General features: G+C 40.3%; 5 protein-coding genes across 5 annotated transcripts in view; all 5 read right to left on the bottom strand.

Moving 5' to 3' along the window:
* LOC111653150 (glutamate receptor ionotropic, kainate 1) overlaps nt 1-6,718 on the bottom strand; it is a 25,901-nt gene extending 19,183 nt beyond the window's left edge. Inside the window, exon 1 of the mRNA XM_023403627.2 lies at nt 6,512-6,718. Within this exon, the coding sequence (XP_023259395.1) occupies nt 6,512-6,596 (85 nt within the window). The 5' untranslated portion in view covers nt 6,597-6,718. The remainder of the gene's footprint in view (nt 1-6,511) is intronic.
* A 2,298-nt stretch (nt 6,719-9,016) lies between these two features.
* On the bottom strand, nt 9,017-10,875 carry LOC111653138 (claudin-8-like). Its single transcript, XM_023403608.2, has one exon. It carries the CDS (start codon nt 10,658-10,660, stop codon nt 9,569-9,571), a length of 1,092 nt encoding a protein of 363 aa, XP_023259376.1. The 5' UTR covers nt 10,661-10,875; the 3' UTR covers nt 9,017-9,568.
* Nucleotides 10,876-10,977: 102 nt separating this feature from the next.
* On the bottom strand, nt 10,978-13,415 carry cldn8.1 (claudin 8.1). The gene has a single exon (XM_087173285.1). The coding sequence runs from the start codon at nt 13,318-13,320 to the stop codon at nt 12,550-12,552; it is 771 nt and encodes a 256-aa protein (XP_087029411.1). The 5' UTR covers nt 13,321-13,415; the 3' UTR covers nt 10,978-12,549.
* Nucleotides 13,416-14,281: 866 nt separating this feature from the next.
* On the bottom strand, nt 14,282-15,756 carry cldn8.2 (claudin 8.2). The gene has a single exon (XM_023403611.2). It carries the CDS (start codon nt 15,714-15,716, stop codon nt 14,841-14,843), a length of 876 nt encoding a protein of 291 aa, XP_023259379.1. The 5' UTR covers nt 15,717-15,756; the 3' UTR covers nt 14,282-14,840.
* Nucleotides 15,757-16,713: 957 nt separating this feature from the next.
* Nucleotides 16,714-18,016, bottom strand: LOC111653151 (claudin-4-like). Its single transcript, XM_023403629.2, has one exon. The coding sequence runs from the start codon at nt 17,912-17,914 to the stop codon at nt 17,225-17,227; it is 690 nt and encodes a 229-aa protein (XP_023259397.1). The 5' UTR covers nt 17,915-18,016; the 3' UTR covers nt 16,714-17,224.
* Between the last annotated feature and the right edge of the window lie 537 nt (nt 18,017-18,553).

Raw genomic sequence — 18,553 nt, 5'->3', positions numbered from 1 at the left:
AGGTGGGGGGTGTGGTCGTTCCAGAGTTGAGAAGATCATTCTGAAAACCATCCAACTCTTAATCCACCATGCTGCTCCAGAAAGATGACAGGTCTAGCATGCCATGGCCGGCAATATGGCCATATATTACTCCAGCCAGGCACGAGCGCCACATACAGTGTTTTACATTTCAATTACATAAAGCATAGCATGAAAAACTTTAGGATTAAGGCCAGAAAAATGCTGGATTGTAACTGGATTGTCACTACCTGTGTAACGGGCGGGCGGCGTCGTGTGAGATTCAGTGTCTTTATCCATGCTGAAAATGCCCCTGCACGTCTATTGCACCCAAGCCTTTCAAATGTAAATCATTTAAAACATCTTGGCCCTCAGTGATAGGATTTCTGAAATAATACATTCAGGGTTAAACATTTGTTCTCACTACATTGACATTCACGAGGGCAGACGGACACAAGGCCAGTCTCTGAATAGTTGGGGGAAGTCAGTTTCTTTATCCGCAAACAAATGTTCAATGAACTGTTTGCAAGTCACATGATTTTTCCCTGCAACAAAACAAAGACCGAAAGACTATAAGACGATTTTCAGAATTATTAATCAATAGTTATATTAACCATGAACATGAATCATAAAGGTACTATTTAGTTCAATGTTGCAATAGTTTGCAAATGACCTCACTTCAACACTGAGGCTACAGATGGCAATAGGTCATTGCACTCTCTAACAGTCTTTGAAGAATTGCCTGTGAAATTGTGATTGATTTGGGAGGAGAAAAGGCCTTTAAAAAGCTCCCCTTGAGACCTTGATTGTGAATGACCTTTTTCTTTGGTGTAGCATAGCCTCAAACCCCAAACTGAGAGAGCTTTGTCTGGACTCCCTGGTCACTAAAAGCATGCTTGAAAGTGCCAATCCTAATTATGGTTACCAAGCCTCAGTGAGCAGCTGCTGGGACCTGTTAAAGTCCTTAATTCTATCCACTGGAATATGAAATTCTCGCGCAAAAATACAATAACCCACCCCCAGATTTGCCAAGGAAATATATTCCACTGCAGCGTTTTTGTGACTTTTTCTTTCAAGGTGTTTTTGATATAAAAGGGGAAATAAACACGAGTTCTGACCAGTCTGTCTTGATTTGTATTTGCTTCAAGTGCAGAGGCACTTGAAGCAAATAAATGCAAATGTCACAGGCCTTTATTAAGGATTCAATAACAAAATAATTCAAGTGGCAGCATCAGAGCACCATTTCCAATCAGTGATTTTGTTTTTCTCATATTTTAACAAGGCTGTAAAGATTGACGGTCCAGTTTGTGCAAGAAGCAAAAATAGCTGCTGCTATTTAGATTTTCTGATTTACATTTTTTGTAGGTGACCTCTAATCACATGCATAACCACAGGCAACCATCCTAATAAAAGAGCTGGAAATGCAGCCAAATGTACTGTATGAATATGCAAAGTGTAGTCATAAAAATAATACAAATGAACAAACAATGATTAATGAAAAAAAATATTTGAGACTCTTTGCTGCTCCCTAAAATAACATACAATTAGCTTATGAATTCAGCATTTACCAGTAGCTTTTATTAATATATTGATATTCCATTACAGCCAATTCTAATTAATTTACTGCCTCTTCCATGAGAAATGACTGTAACCTCATTAATAACCCTACAATAGGTCTATAATGCTTATGTCATAAATAAAAAAGAGATATATTAGCAGCTGTTGGACTGTGGCAACATCCACTCACATCTCAGTATGAGCACTGTGCCGTGTAAAAACAGACATGTATTTGGTAAAGCTTATATATACATACATATATACACATTTATTGTCAGCAAAAGAAAAATATAATATCTGGGTTTTTTTTTGCACAATTCACTTATTCATTTCCTCTTTGAGTCTTGCTGGAAAGCTGCAGCTCACAGTGAAAGAAAACACATTCATCTCTCCTCTCATTTCCACTTGAGATAAGATCTTAAATTTCTCTTTAAAGTATAATGAGTTTCTTGATTTCCAGAGAGCGACCCGCGGGATTCAGTGTGACGGCTGTTTGTCTGCAGTTCATCTTGAAGAGCGTTGGTCCGAGCAATCAGTTGTGGTCTACCTCAGCAAAACACTGCTGGAAAAATATTTATATTATTAAGTATAAGTAGCTGAGCTCTTTGTTAAAATGGCTTTGGACAACACACATTATTAATGCACCTGAGGTGGTTATATACACTGCATCAGGAAAATGACAAATCCATCTGTTAGCTTGGTTATTGCGCAGCAGGGAACTAAACTCAACTATATTGACTGCGTTAATATCGTACCCATGACCACCATCAACCATCTGGAGTGAAGCAGCAGTTCTCCACTTCATTTGCAAAATTGGTTTCAAATTAGCTTATAGTATATTCATGTGGTTGAAAACTGAGGCTGGGAATCATAGTCTTATCTCTCCAGGCATTTTCTATTGAAAGACCTCACAAAACACTATGCACGTATCACCATGAAAATAATTAAGTTTGTCTCTACCCCAGGCTCCAACAATTATGGCCCAATGAGACTGAATCAACGTTGATGTCCAGAGTGGCTTTTAATGATTTCCTTTCCCTTTCAGGCAGATATTTTTTAAGTTGATCAAACTGTCTGTGAATTGGCTCCAATACCTGGACATTAACCAGCTTTGATCATGGCTTAATAAAGTATTTCATCTCCATTTCTTTGCCTGGTGGATCTAAACAGGCAATAATGTTCAGGTTATAACATCATCAGTGCTTCATAGTGGAGCCCAGCTGATACCTGTATCAATATTTGAGCTTAACGAATCCAATTTATCAGACAAAATCCATTCTTTTACATAAATATATCACGAACATTCTTGATGCGCAGCCCTTAAATTGAGTAATTCAACAACTGTGACCAAAATATGTGCTGAGAGGGACATTTTACAGTTAAATAATAAATAAACTTGTCAGTGCTCTCTGTGATGGTGACACATATCTTTTGGCGTTTTCTATTCCAGCTTTTGGTTACTGTCTGATGCCATATACGCTGTTAAAGTATATTTAAATTCTTAATCTAGCTCTACTTCTTCCTTTTAACAGATTTGAACCTTAATGTCCTCACTTATTTCAGCCACGTGCCTCCACTCTAACACTGAGATCATGCATCTATAGATATCACATTATGTCTTAAACATGATCAATAATTTGTGAAATCATGTCAATAGTAAAATACGATTAGGATACATAGGTAATACACAGATATCTTTTGACGAAGAAATCTATCCTGTATACATTTTGTGACGTGACGCTGTGCCCTGTAAACAAATCTGCCTGAACACAGGCCTTGATCTGTCACTTTTTTGAGTGTAACTCCAAAAATGGGTCATGGGATCACGGCTCAGTGCATCTTTATATTCTGCATTTCTGCATTTCATGGAGTAGGACAAGTCAACACTGTAAATGGGATCCGCTTTTCAATGCGGACGCAGGTGAAATGGGGAATAATTACTTCACACTTTCTGTTTGCAGATGACACATGGATCAGTGCACTCACTCAATAGGTTATTAGCAAGCAAATGAACAAATGGACAAGAAAGTTAGAGCTGCCAGGGATAATTTATACTTAAGTAATTACAAGTTTGAACTTGGAGTTGCAGGTAAAACTATAAACTTAGAGCCAAGAATGAAACCATCCATATTCATTCCTGGAAAATAAAGTAAAATAAAATGAATACCTCTGTTAAATCCCAGCTTCTTTTGTAAAGGAAGCTTCTTCATTGTTATTTGAACTCTGTTTTTCACCATTTGTTTTTTTATCACAGTGTTGTGATTACGCAATTTATAAAGGAAACTCTTGCTATAGCTAGTATTAGTTACTTTCCAATATAATTTTCAGGATCACTGAGCTTCCATCTCATCTTTAATAGGCCAGACAATGCTCTGGGGTGCTGCATGCCAGGAGGTCACAAAAACAAAAGCTTCTTGCTCGTGCTGCAAGCAAATTATGATAAACCCTTAGGCTATGCTTTTTATAGGCTTCTATTACCCCCTTCAGTGCAAAGAGCAAGAAAGATATGATTCGGGTTTAGGCAGATGGATGGATCTTTTTTTTTTTTTAAATCCAGAAACCCACAGTAAGAGTTTAATATTAAGAAACCGATCTTTAGATCCCGATTCTAATCTGTGATGTTGTGACTCTGCAATTATCACATGAAGGGGACTCTTTTAAGGCAGAGGAACACAATGACGTAGTGTTTTGCTTTCTCCCCTCTCCCCAGCGCTGGGCCGGTTCCCAGTGAACCCCCGCCCCCTCCCCACACCGCAACAACACCACCAGCACCACTCCAACCTGGGCCCATGCCAGACTGTGAATGAATAAGGAGGTCCTAACCAGTCTACTATCTCCGTTTGATGTAGAGCACTGAGGATTCTCTGTTTATATAGGATAGCTGCTTGCGACCCACCGACAAAACATTTAGACCGAAGAAATTATAAATCTGTGTCATCTGGAAAATTCACCCGATTTATAAAACCTCTGGGCTATTAGATGAGGAGATGGATACATCAAATTATATTTCAGTGGCCAATAGTAGCTAATCACACCTTCCACATCTCATGGGTCAAATCATAAAGAAACAAATCAGATTTAACCAATACATAAAGCATGCAAGCAAGAGGTTACAGGAATTTAACCAACAGCAATATAGAGTGGAGGCCAAGCCACAAGCTGCTGCTTCTGTGCTCTCCCCAATGATGAGATTTGGTCGCTGCCTAAGTACCATATTTGGGGAAGAGACTTTTTGCATAAAGAAGATTAGTGTTAGTTGTTTAAGGGCTTGGGGGAGAAGATTTACCATTATTACCAACCCCAGTGAAAAGAGTGAAAGCCGAACACAATCTGATGCCAACACTTGCCAAGGCAGAAAAATGTTAATTGAACCAAGCCACACACCATATGGGAGAGATTATGATGTGTGCGGGTCATGAAGAGAATGACAAAGATTAGATGGCCTCGGAGAGTGATAGACGATTGAGAGAGATTAACAATATAGAGCACAGATCGGGACTGTCAGAACAGAGAGGTGGCACCAGCCTATTAGCCTTTAAAGTTATGCAACGCCACAAGTCTGATTGTTTAAGTCTTTAGAAGTAGAGCAAATCTGGAAAAAATACAGCTGCCCTGGGCATTTAGCGAAGCAGAGAGTCCTGAGGCCTGAATTAAAAAAGTCATTTTTGTGATGCAATCATCTAACCCATGAGAGGAATAATGTCTAACCAATGGGAGAGGAGCAGAGAGCATTCATTTGCTAGCAAACACCAGCTCATTGTTACAAAGTTACATCAGAAATCAAAGGGGAATAGTTGGAGCAAGAGCTCTGTTTGTCTAATTGCAAGTGCAGAGTGAAGTTGAAAGCAGAGTTCTTGTCAATTCTCAAAGGCTTAACAGACAACTTTGGACTCAGATCCACATTCACAGATGTCACTGGCTATCAGCATACGTATGCATCAAGTCTAAATAACTAATGAGTTTGTTAGGTAGACGAGAAGCCAAATATAACAATCTCCCACTCTTCACTCGTTAGCTCTGTGCCCATTTCTTATTCGACTGCGCCAAAGGCGACATCATGCCAACAGTACATGCTTTCAGATGCAGCAGTGGTCCAACTTAATCACTCATCTGTCGCTGACCTGCACGGTCAACATGGAGGAACAGAGAGAGAGGGAGAGAGAGAGAGAGAGAGACAGAGACTGGCACTGGCCAACCAAACTGGATTAACATGATTTTGATGAAACAGAGTTGTCTCATGTGGACACCCAGCCCTCTGTCCTCAGTACCGCCTTTATAAGAAGAGAAAAAATAATCCCATATTTAGATGTATAAAGGCACTGTGTAAATATCACAACAGATGGGGTCTCTTAAGGACACTATTTTCCAATGACACTCAATAGAAAATCACTATTGAAAACATGGGCACACATACTGTATGTCCCTAAGGGGTGTTGCAGGATACTGATGAGGTGAATACAAGTACCTCAGACGCAGTCACTCACTATAGGAACATTAATGGAATTAAATAGTAAGTTTTGGTTGTTGCCAGGAGTCAAAGGTTATCCTGCAGCCACTGACTTACCCACAGCAACTAAGCTACACAGCTGCTATGATGAGATATCATCGCATCCACATGTATTAAATATCTGCATTTCTTATGCTGGCTGTATTTAATGAAGTAAAATGGTTATTTGGTCATCTTTTAGAAAGAATCAAAACTACATGCTCCATAGGTGCCATGAGAGATTACAAATATTAATTATGATAAAGCCACAAAAAGTCCAAGTATTTTCTTTTTTAAATTACAGATACAGTGCATAGAGTGCATTAATCCCAATGGGAAATGAGCATCAACCTTGGAATTGCAATCACAGGGTTTATTAAAACAGGGAATGATTGCACAGTGGCGGTCTGTACATTAACAGTCAATAGGAGCACAACTAACACAAAAAAATCTGACAATCCTGCCACTTACCAATTCTCAGGACTTGCTGTGAAGTGAGCCAAAACTCTGCCATAAAGTACAGCAGTGAAAATAACAGTCCCTTCCTTTTCGCCATGGTCCTCCCTCCAGAGTCGAATTTAACATTGATATCAGTTTTTTTGCCCTCTGTAATTCATGCTGATAACTTGCCAGTCCTTGTATCCGTAACGAAAATAAACTGGCATCCGATCCACATCCATCCCTCACACATTGTGATGAGAAAAACACAACAACAACAACAAAAAACACACACTCCACTTGCAGTTGTCACTACTCAAAAGAACTCCAGTTTTCCCATTCTAAAATCCTCCATGTGCCAGTGAGGTTTTGCCTCCCATATTCACTGTGCAGACATCCCTTTTTATCATGTTTTTTTTCCCGGTGCACACTTGAATTGTAGGCTGCAAGTGAGGAGGAGGACTGTGCGCTGTGTTTCTGCTGTCAAGTACGCAAGAACAGAAAACGGCAATCCTGCTTATAACTTTCAAAATAAAAGCTGAATTGGCAACCATGTGGCAGCAGCAGAAAAAAAAAAAATCAACATCTGTAATGAGTAATATGTGTCAAGTATTTCAGCCATTAGATTTGTATTTTAAACAAATTTAACAATATATGAAGTGGTATATGTAGCTGCATATGTTTATAAATAATTTTCCACCAAATATTTTTGTAAATTACTTTTCTTTTTATCATAAAAATCTGACCCTTAATTAGCCTTTTCTCCAGAGCTGTGCCAGGATATATTTGTGTGTTTTTTGTTTATTTAATTCTCTATCATTTATATTTTTTCCTACATACAAGTAATTCCCATATTCAACGAATCATATATTACTTATAATTCGAATTCCCAAATCCCAGAACCTTTAGTCATGACAATAATCTGTTTAAATTATTAGGTGTTTTTTTTCTGCATCTTTACCCATTATTTGAATGCTTTTATTGTGAAATCATGCTTGTCCTCTTTCTGGTCTCACCCTCACTGTCTTTGGCTGACTTGACATGACTGAGCATCCCTCCCGTGCAGGCGCTCAATTGAGGGCACAGCCAAGCCGCTGATCCGCAAACATGGATACGTCCTGAAGATTAACTTCAAATCTGGCAACATTCGACCTCGACAACGTCTTTGCTTTGGTACACCGAGGAATGATTAAATCTTTGCTCCAGTCCTGATGGAAACGCGAATCTAATCTTCAAACTGGTCGTTGACGCTCCCTTGAAGATTAACTACCTCAAACTGTTTATTTGACACAGTCTCATAGTAAAATAAAATGTGTTCACGTTACCTTAAACCACTTTGCATATTTCCTTGAAGCAGAGGGGTTTGGGATGAAAGTTAAAAAGTTTTGTCACACTGATCAGTAACTGGTGATAAGTAACTAAAGTAGCTGATGATGCTCCAAACCACTTCTCTCTAGCCAAGGGAAAAGCATCATGGGTGCTTGTTGCATTTTTTGGGATTAGTATAATCTCACTATTATTTAATTCCCCTGAAATTAGCCAAATTAGACACCGATAGTTGAGAATGATTTCCCTTCTCACAAACTGACAGCAAGAATATCCTCAACTGGGGTTTTCTGGGAAAAAATATTCTAACAAAAGGTCCTGTGTAATTTGGAGTCTACTAGATGATCTGTGGTAGTACACTGGAAAATGAAATAGTACAGTACTGAAATACTGATATATACTGAAATAAAACAGTTTAGCAGGGAAAAGGAGCATAATGTGGAATCCTTGTTTAGACAGATATTCAATATTACTAAAACTGTGATTTTTATCAAAAAATAATATCCCCTAATGTTTAAAGTCCAGATGGATAATGTATTCAATCCACCATTTTTATCATTTGCCATTTGCATTTGCATTTCAATTTATTATATTAATAGAAAGTTATCCAATTAAAACTACAGCTAATGAAATGCAGTGGAAGGGAGGCATTATTCTTCTGACAACTGCAGTGTGAGTAGGGGGGATTGCACCATCTGTTCGGGGTTCAGGACACTCAGCACGTTCTCTGGTGTCATCTAGTGGTGAATAATGTCAGTGACTGGGATCAGTTCAGGCCATCATGGTGAGCATTGTCAGGAAGTTTGAACTGCTAGGATGTGATTGGTTTTGTCAAGCAATAATCACAACACATGAAATATTTGCTGTTGTTGATACAAAGCAGATTCATATATTCAAACTTCAATACACTGATTCAACATCAGTACCACCATACTTGTTTATTTCTGCAGTGTGTCACAGAAAGTGTAACTTATCCTAGAAGCTAACATGGCCAATATGCAGGAGATAATGCAGCCTTTCAGTCACCTAAACTGCATATCTTTACAGAACTGCTGCCCACTACGGAAATGTAATAATGCCACACAAAGCCAAACTCGCTGAGTGAACTATTGCTTCCTACAAACTGCATTTGCCAATTTACTAAGCATTTGTAAATCATAATGTCCTTTTTAATGATCATTGCTAATACAAACAATAACAAACAACTACAAATGAGTTATTTGATTATATATTTAAGCACTACTGAGCATTCCGTTATCATTTTCATGGCTACAATTTGAATGGCTGAAAAGGCATCTTGATAGTAAAAGACATGAAAAAAATACACTGAAACATGTACAGTGATAACCACAACAAATTAAAAAATATGATGAACAGATGGTTACAAAGATGTAAAACATTAGGCTATGCAGTTCCAAACAGACGATTTCTCATTAATCTATTTTGGGAAAATAATCCCATGTGAGAGCTTCATGAAAATAGCACAATGTCACCTTTATTTACACGAACAGCAGCAGCAGTTATATTCAACATGATCACACAACCCATGTATATTTTTGCATGATAAAAATAATAAGGGTATTAATAGCAGAAAAAAATGTTGAAGATGCTATTTAGTCTGGCCATCCGGATAATCCTAATATAAAAAGAGATTATTTACCTTCACCAGAAGTTTAAATGAGCTTGTGATGCTGGAGTTTAAAAGCATAGTGCTTTGTGTCTGTAAAGTTTAATCGGCTACAAAATCCCACTCATGATTTTGCATTATATGTACACACCACCACTGCTCCCACTGTGAGACTCCGGTTGAATTTTTGATGCTTTATATCCTATGAAAACAGGAGTGTGTGGAACAGGATGAAAGCTGGACTGGTAAGACGCAGTGGGATTGCCGATATAAGCCAGTGAATATGGCGTGGTGTTTTGGCTTATGTACAAGGAGTTCCCTGGAGCATAGATGCTTCCAGCATGGTTAGAACTCCGCATGGAGGAATGGTGAGCCAGGCTTCCTTGATATAACAATGATGCATTTTCAGGTAGACTCGGGTTATAGACAACAGGAGGGTTGATTAGTGCTCCATCATTTGTCATTAACTGAGGAACATTTTCCAGTGGCATTGCAAGCTGCGGTTCAGCAGGGCCATTATTCAACAGATAGGGCTGGTATCTAGTCGATCTGAGGCTTGAAACACTTGAGATAGGATGATACCTCATCAGAGTTGGCCTGCTGGGTGTTGGCTTGTAACCAAGCAGGTTGGCTGGGTGGTACACGTCAAATGAACCCTTGTCTGAGGGCAAACGGCGGCAGACAAACAACATGGCTGAAGCGAAAAGGAAGGCACCAGTCACCCATCCGATGTAAAGAGCTTCTCCCAGCTCCCTTCTTTCGGCATCAATCAGCAAAGGATTGTAGAAATTTCTGATGATGACATGACCTGTCCATGAGACAGGGATAAAAACACAAATGCATGCCATGAACTGCATAACACCTGCAACCATCAGGATAATGGCCTTAGCCCGATCATTACCCTGAAAACAGGAGATACACCGCATTCCTGCCATAGCCACAAGGAGCCCTAGTCCTGACAAGGCCAGAGAACAGCACATCAGCCCCCTGGCTGCCTGTAACTCCGGGGGCAGGAACAGCAGTGAGTCGTACACCTTACACTGCATCCTGATGTTGGCCTGTCGGTAGCAGTTCATCCACAAGCCCTCCCAGCGGGTTTCCATCACAATTATGTTCGCTCCAATGAAAGCAGTCACCTTCCACATAGGCAGCCCCGTTGTAGCCGCTGCGCCGATCAGTCCGATCAGGCCGACACACACTGCGGCTACCTCTGAAACACCTTCAACCATTGTGCAGTGTCTGAGAATTCAGCTGTGTCCAAATCCAAAGTTAGGAATTCAAATTCTGATGCATTAGTATAACACATGAGATTCAGAGACGTGTTTAAGGCAGTGAGGATCTTCTCATCTGATGCAGTTTGTATGTTATGAGAGGCGGTTTGTTATGGGAAAGATATCTTACGGTCATCTGGTTGGCCCAGAGCAATGGGGGTAAAGAGGATCTCTGCTTATTTTGTGTTTATGGTTCCTCTGGCACTTGTACTGTATCTGTGCTATCAGCTTCTCCAGCAGTAAACAACAACACCAGAAACAGCTCACGTCAGAAATAATTTTATCACTTGCCATGTTTTTATTCTCCATATTATGTGTGATTAAAAATTGAGAAGCAAACAAATATGCAATGCAGCACAGAAGCTCCTTCAGTACTTCTATTGTCCACAGGGGAGCAGAGATGACCTTTCAGAGTTAATGAAACAGAGAGGGAGCTCGTCACACTGTCCAAATACAGTTACTGATTGTTGAGGACCAGACATACAGTTTTATAAATCACAAGTTAACATTTCGTATAACAAGTTTGCATATATTCCATAATTGTGTAACTCTAGTGCTGCTGAGCAGGCATAACATAGAAAATGTTACATAGTGTAACCTTAAGCAACAAAAGAGACAACATTGCCATTCTACCATTATAATTTTAATGCAGTTTGCTGTTGAACTCACTGAAAGTGAAATGAGGTGACCTGGTAGTACAAGAACTAATATGCTTGACTGAAGAGAGATAGAAACGTTCTCTCACTGCTCAAACGTATGAATCTGGAGTCAACCAGGAAATTAACTACAGAAGATTTGGCCTAATACTATCTGTGTTTCAATCCAAAGTGACTTGCAAATTCTGATCACATGATCATGCTGTCAGGTCGTCTCTGTCTGGTTTTTTCGTAAACACTAAGCTTTCCAGCTAAGATGCCTCAGTGTCCACACCTTTAGCAAGCAGTCTTAAACCTGCATCTCATGTTTACTCAGTACCATCAGTTAACAAGTGCTCCAGGGCATCATACCAAACTTCAAGACTTACAATTGTTTTTCTGTTAAACATTCATACACACAATGTTTTGAGTTGTAGATTCAAATGTCTGTGTAATTCTCACGTAATCCGTCCAATATATACCATATACTGTATGAAGTGTAGTACCTGTAACACACCTGCTTTGGTTGCCTTTTGTGAATTATGTGTCTAATACTGGCTGAAACTAGCTAAAACTGGGTAAAACTGAGAAGCAAAATATTAAGACTGACTGTACAGGGGGGTTGTGTAAAATTGTGCTCTCAGCTCAGGCATAGTTTATGTTGAAGGTTGAAGGAAATTGGTTTTGAAATATCCTAAGTATTAACTGTCTTAGTAACTACACAGCTTAGTGCTATGTGCCAACAACAATTTGCAATTTAACAGTAAAGGCAAATACACTTGTGCCACGTCACTTAGTGGTTAAATGCTATGTACAACACTTGCTATGTACAACATACACATAGAAAGTAGTTAAACTGATGTACGAAAACAAGGCTATAAGTATAAAATAAAACAACACCCATAATAGTAATGGAAAGAATTAGCTTACACAGCCAAGGTTATAATCATGTTATAGGTTGTTATAGTGCTCTTTAAGAAGACGTTATGTACTCCTTAAATAATGTAGAAAAAGAGGACATCCACATGAATCAGATCCATTTTCATTCACAGTAAATGTTTTCATTGAAATGTGTTTTTTAACCTGAAATACATCTGTTGATAGCTGAAATGTGTCATAGATTGCACTGCTAAGCAGACCCATATTAAAAAAGAAATTTCCTTGCATACAGTGACCATAACTGATCATCATTACCTCAGTCAGTTTAAGTGTTCAGAGATAAGCCACCCCGCTGTGTACAGAGGGGTGTCTGGAGTGGTAGCTGTAGATACTTGATGGGTGTCTGGACAGCACTGGCTGTGGTCGGGGTTGTGGTTGGGGAAGTAGCACCAGCTGCTGAGGCTGGAGAGGCTGTGGAGGATAGGCCGTGTAGTCAGAGGCCCTGGAGTACACGTACCTCTCTGAACCTTTGTCTTCAGACTGCAGATTGCAGCAAGTAAACATGCATCCTCCTGCGAACAAAAAAGCAGAGGCCACCCAGCCGATGTACAGAGCCTCTCCAAGCTCCCTGCGCTGAGCGTCGATCAGCAAGGGGTTGTAGAAGTCCCTGATGATGACGTGACCCGTCCACGACACAGGGATAATGACGCAGATACAAGCCATTAAGATCATGATTCCTGCTATGATGAGGACCAGTCGCTTAGCTCGATCGTTGTTTTCAATGCACGACGTGCACTGCAGCCCCACCAAACTGATCAGCAGACCAAGGCCACCCAGAGCCAGAGCACAGCACATGAGCCCCCGTGCTGCCTGTAGGTCAGGTGGTAGGGCCAGGAGAGAGTCATACACCTTGCACTGCATCCTGATGTCGGCCTGCCGGAAGCAATTCATCCATAGACCCTCGTAGCGGGTCTCAAACACAATAATGTTCTCCCCAATGAAAGCCGTGACTCGCCACATCGGCATCCCAGTACTTGCTGCCGCGCCAATCAGCCCAATCAGGGTCAATAAAAGACCCACAATCTCCAGTGCTGAGTTGGCCATCCTGTTTTTTTCTTATTCCTCCAAGCTTATACATATAAAAATGCGGGACACAGTGTGAATATACTTGGATGCAGTATGGAGTGGCTTTGCATCCCAATGGAGGAGGAGGGGCGGGTTGATGTTCACCTGTATAGTCTCCTCCCTGTTGACAGTACACCAGAATGAAAGGGGTGTGAATTGCAACCTGTTGCTATGAAACAGAATCCCCCAGGCCTTTTGTTCTTTGTACACCTCCCCCAGGAGCTGCTGCCACTTTGTTTATTCACACATCTCAGTTTACATTCTCAGATCCCACTTCACAAGGAACCTTAAAAAAAAAACTTGGGAGTTTTATTAGCAAGGGAGACATTTTCAAGTTCACTGATTTGTAACTAGCTATCTGCATATAAAAAAGAGTTTGTTAATGTATTACCAGTCATAACTACAGATATCACAGGCATCAATCAGCTCTGGATCTTAACCAATTCTTTGTCATATTTTGAACTCAAAACACTGACCAATGTGGAGTCGTGAATGATAAAAAATTGTAGTGGGACTATATAAACAAAATATAAGCAAAAATGAACATTTAGAAACTGTTACACATGATCCGTTGCTGTGTTTGTGACATGGACATTTGTGTACGGATTAGTCACTGTCGGTATTGGATTACTTGTCTGAGTCTCTTGTTTGTGTCAGTTAAAAGCTGGCCGTTGCAGCTCTGACTTGGTTCAAATAAAATCTCTTGGTAGGTTTGCGTTGGGTGGACCTGCGTCAGCAGTCTGGTTTTACCAGTTCAGGCACATTTCTACTGAAAACAATGGAGACAACATCACAACTTTACATTTGAACTCCAGGCAAACCCAAGAGCTTCGGACAGGAAGTGAAAAAATGGCCATCATGTAAGCCGTAGTTTACCCTTAATTGTTGATCATTTTAGTTGCTCTTAATTAGGGATCAGGAAAAAGAAACAAAATTCTCATTTTTTCTGAACATTATTCCTTTATTGGAAACCATAATTGAGTTTATATTTAAGCCAACATTTTGAAGTAGTTTGTACATTCATTTAGGCCAACATTTTGAAAAAGTACGTACAGTTATAACAGAAACCAAACAGTGAACATAAATCAGCTGGAGGTATACTATCTGAAAAAGGCCTAGTGCATAATGTCTTCTCAAAGAGCATGTCAGCAGAGGCTGTAAAGACATTGATATAACAAATAGCTATTGTATTATTACAGATTAAAAATGTTGTGCCTGAATGACTGATGTAATTAATTGTAAATTAAGCATATGGTAACAAACAATGCATGCAGTAATTCAGCACATGATCAAAACACAGTTAGTTTCACAATGAATTTCAAACTCTGCAATATACTTGGCCCTCTTTGAGAAAGTAATGAAAGATTTGGCCATTTCCAGTGGCAGCTTCTGGTCATATTTGTCAGTTGATTCTCAAATGCACCAAATCCTGGCAAGATTAAAAATAAAAAATAAAAAAAAACAAGTCCAAAATTGTCTCTGTGTTTGATTTCACCACACTAGTACTGACTTGGTGTATATACTACAGATCCTGGTGGTGGTACTGAGTAGGGAGGCTGGTAGGTGTACGCTGGCTGGTACGTGTACGGCTGGTATGTGTATGCAGGTTGGTAAACATTTCCCTCAGGGTTGTACACAATCCTCTCCTCTGGATCCTGGGTACGGGGAGCATGACGGCACAACAGGATCACCCCGGCACTGAAAAGCAAACCTGAGGTCGCCCAGCCGATATAAAGAGCCTCCCCGAGCTCCCTGCGCTGGGCATCAATCAGCAGAGGGTTGTAGAAATCCCTGATGATGACATGGCCGGTCCAGGACACCGGGATTAGGGTAGTGATACAGCCCAAGAGGAAGAGACAGCCTCCCGCTACAAGAACAATATGCTTGGTGCGAGCCCGATGGTCCACCACTCTGGTACACTTCATCCCCACTGCTGAAACTATGACGGCGAAGGTGGTCACGGCCACGGAGCTACACATCAGACCCCTAGCAGCCTGGAGGTCAGGTGGCAGAAACAGTAGGGAATCATACACCTTACACTGCATCCTGATGTTCGCTTGTCTGTAGCAGTTCATCCATAATCCCTCCCAGCGGGTCTCCATGACAATGATGTTCGCATCGATGAAGGCTGTTACCTTCCACATCGGCAGGCCTGTCACGGCCGCCACTCCGATTAGTCCAATGAAACCGATGACGAGGGCCACTACCTCACAACAAATGGCATTCCGGCTTTTCCTCTTCTCATTTCTCTTTTTTTCCTCATATACAGAGTCTTGGTAATCTGTATAGGCCTGGGCCTGTTTCTCATCATAGTAAGAGCCTACGTAAGATTGAGGTGGCTTGCTGTAGCCACTGTAGGCAGTGTAAGAGGCCATTGTGGCTTTTCGGCTGCACTCTCGCACCTTGAGAAACAAAACTGAGGAGAAGAGCAGGACGAGGAACTTATACACCCACAAAAAATGCTAACGATGCAATGCAACCTTACTGGTTGAGCTGCCTCAGATTCATGAGATAGATGGGGACACACCAAAGAGTGTTGCTGGTTTTGAATGCAAAAACAACTGACGACATTCAAACAACCGTTTGGTCTTGTGATTGATCAAAAACAGATTAAATCACTGTATTAAGTCATGTTTGATCATAGTATGTTTCCTCTCTTTTAAACTCTTAACATTTCAACACATTTTCAGTACTACACAGCATAATGTTTTTCGTAAACTGAAGAATATAATTTAGACAGCAAACAGGATAGCTAAAATCTGCTATAACCAGATTAAATGCATAAAATCTCATTGCTGTTACTGGATGGAATTTGGAGATAAAAATTAACAAATTATATGTCCTTTTTAATTTTAAAATGAAACAGATTTGGAAACACAGTAACATGTGAAACAAGAAAATTATACTGTAGTGTCTTTCCTTTTTATGTAGGTAAAGTTATGGAGGTGACGGCTGCACTAATGTGTATAGGTAAAGAATCTGTTGTCTCTGTCAGACCGAAACCTGACAGAATGATCACAGTTATCAAACTCCTCCTCTAACTGAGCCTCCTAACTGAGCTGATAAAAAGGTGTTGAGCACAGAAATGTGAGGAGGATTGATTTCATTGTAACACAGTAGCTATTGTCCATTTGCCAGCAGTTCTCACCTTGCACTGCCACACTGAAATCTTCCTGCCTCTGGTAGATAGTCTGTGCATGCACTGCTTGAGTTTTTACTATTCAGCTGCACTTAGTAAGGAAACTGAATGGTATAACTGACAAGTATCTGGGGTGTTAGCTGTGGTTGGTTATAAGTTTGTATTTCATGTTTTTTTAGGCAAGCATGATAGAAATACACACACTAGAAAAGACGTGCAATCGCACAAGCAAATTTAGAATCAAAGCTTTATTGATCTATTGACGGTTGACTACTTGCCGATTAGACATTACCAAATCAAAATGATTAATTAAAAGTGAAGGTTGACAACTGACAAAAATGTAAATGTAAAAGTACAATAAAAACAACATGACCATACTCAATTGCAAAAAAACAAAAAACAATTGTATCTCTTAAATTAACAGCATATAAACATGTCCAATTATGAATAGTGTTATATGTTAAACAAATAAAACTCATAACTCAATGTTTTTTTGCAACTGTGAAGGATTTGGGAAGAAGACAAACAATGTAGATAAGAACATTTATAGTTCAATGAGTACACAAAGTACAGTCGTCACAGTGACTTAAAATGTGTACATACATTGTAAAAACAAATACATGAATACATAATTTGCACACCCTTGACATGATGTTGTGACCTCAGGCAGCATCCTTTTTACATTAGAAAGATTAGAGACATGTAAAAATGGAATTTGCACATTGCAGTTACAGGTACTGTTCTTTACACATATTCTTGATGTTTATGAAAGCTGGATGGCGTCCGCTGCGAGTAGACGCTTCCCTCTTTCTGTGAATTCCTCACTGCCAGCAGATGTGCATCAGCGTAGGGCTCTTCATCCTTTGATGCACGTTTGCTGTAACTGAACAGAATGAGGATCCCAGTGATCAGCAAAACACCAGAAGTGGCCCAGCCTATGAAGAGGGCGCTCCCCAGCTCCCGTTTCTGAGCATCACTCAACAGTGGGTTGTAGAAGTTACGGATGACAGTAAAGCCAACCCAGCTGACGGGGATGAGTGTGGTCAAACAGGACAGCAGATACAAACCACCCCCTAGGGCCAGGGTGACGTTCTTGCCCTTTATGTTGTCATCCCAACACTTGCTCTGCCGGGTCCCACATCCTGTGATCAACAAGGAGATGACGACCAGAATTATGGAGACAACCATGAGTCCCCTGGATGCCTGCAGCTCCGGTGGGAGAATTAGCATTGACTCATACACCTTGCACTGCATCTTGATGTCTGCTTGTCTCCAGCAGTTCATCCACAAGCCCTCCCAGAGATCCTCCATGACAACGAGATTGGCACCAATAAAGGCTGAGACCTTCCACGTGGGCAGTGCAGTGGTAGTTATTGTCCCAAACAGGCCGATGAAGCCCAGGACGAGGGCGAAGACCTCCAACTTTGCCCTCATGGCTCAGCGGGAATTGCAATCTCGTCTCTCTCGTCTGTCAAACGAATTGACCAACTAATGAGCTCTGCAGAGCTGTAAATCTGTGATAATATCACCCTGCCTACAATGTCATCATACTGGTTTGTGTGCCTGACCTTGATTCCTGCCAGTGTATCAGACGTAACTAAAAAAACTACCGTGTGTTTCTTCTGTCTTCAGAAAACAAATGAAAGACAAACACGTGTTTAATAATTGTTATGATAACTCGTCATGCTTGACAAGCATCAATGAAAAGTGGCTATGTTGCCATTCAAAAGTCACGCAAGGTCAGTTTCAGTGACATTCAAATTTACAGTCTTCTGTAAAGTCTTCAATCTTTTGTAGCTCCATACTGTATCCAATTTACTCCTGGAATGATCAGTAATTCAGCTTCCATTCAATTTCCATGATGGGTAAAGTGTGTCAGACTACTGAAAAATTAGGACAATATAAGATATTTGATGCATAATGTCTTTTTTTTTCAAAATTAGTCAGCAACACTGGAGTGAAATATATTATTGTCCAAGGAAAAAAATGGCATGCATGGTCAACACACAAACCCATTGTTTTCTATGCAAGACCACCCACGGCATCTTGATGCGCATCAACTTGACATGTATT

The sequence above is a fragment of the Seriola lalandi genome, unplaced genomic scaffold, assembly GCF_002814215.2.
Source record: "Seriola lalandi dorsalis isolate HSWRI2012SDOR001 ecotype SW California unplaced genomic scaffold, Sedor1 jcf7180002054163, whole genome shotgun sequence".
Taxonomy (NCBI): Eukaryota; Metazoa; Chordata; class Actinopteri; order Carangiformes; family Carangidae; genus Seriola; species Seriola lalandi.
Note: the sequence above shows the minus strand (reverse complement) of the source record. Positions and strands in the feature narration are given on the sequence as shown.

Excerpts from the sequence above, each read along its gene's own strand:
- LOC111653138 (XM_023403608.2), bottom strand. The coding sequence starts at position 10,660 with ATGGTTGAAGGTGTTTCAGAGGTAGCCGCAGTGTGTGTCGGCCTGATC.
- cldn8.1 (XM_087173285.1), bottom strand. The coding sequence starts at position 13,320 with ATGGCCAACTCAGCACTGGAGATTGTGGGTCTTTTATTGACCCTGATT.
- LOC111653151 (XM_023403629.2), bottom strand. The coding sequence starts at position 17,914 with ATGAGGGCAAAGTTGGAGGTCTTCGCCCTCGTCCTGGGCTTCATCGGC.
- cldn8.2 (XM_023403611.2), bottom strand. The coding sequence starts at position 15,716 with ATGGCCTCTTACACTGCCTACAGTGGCTACAGCAAGCCACCTCAATCT.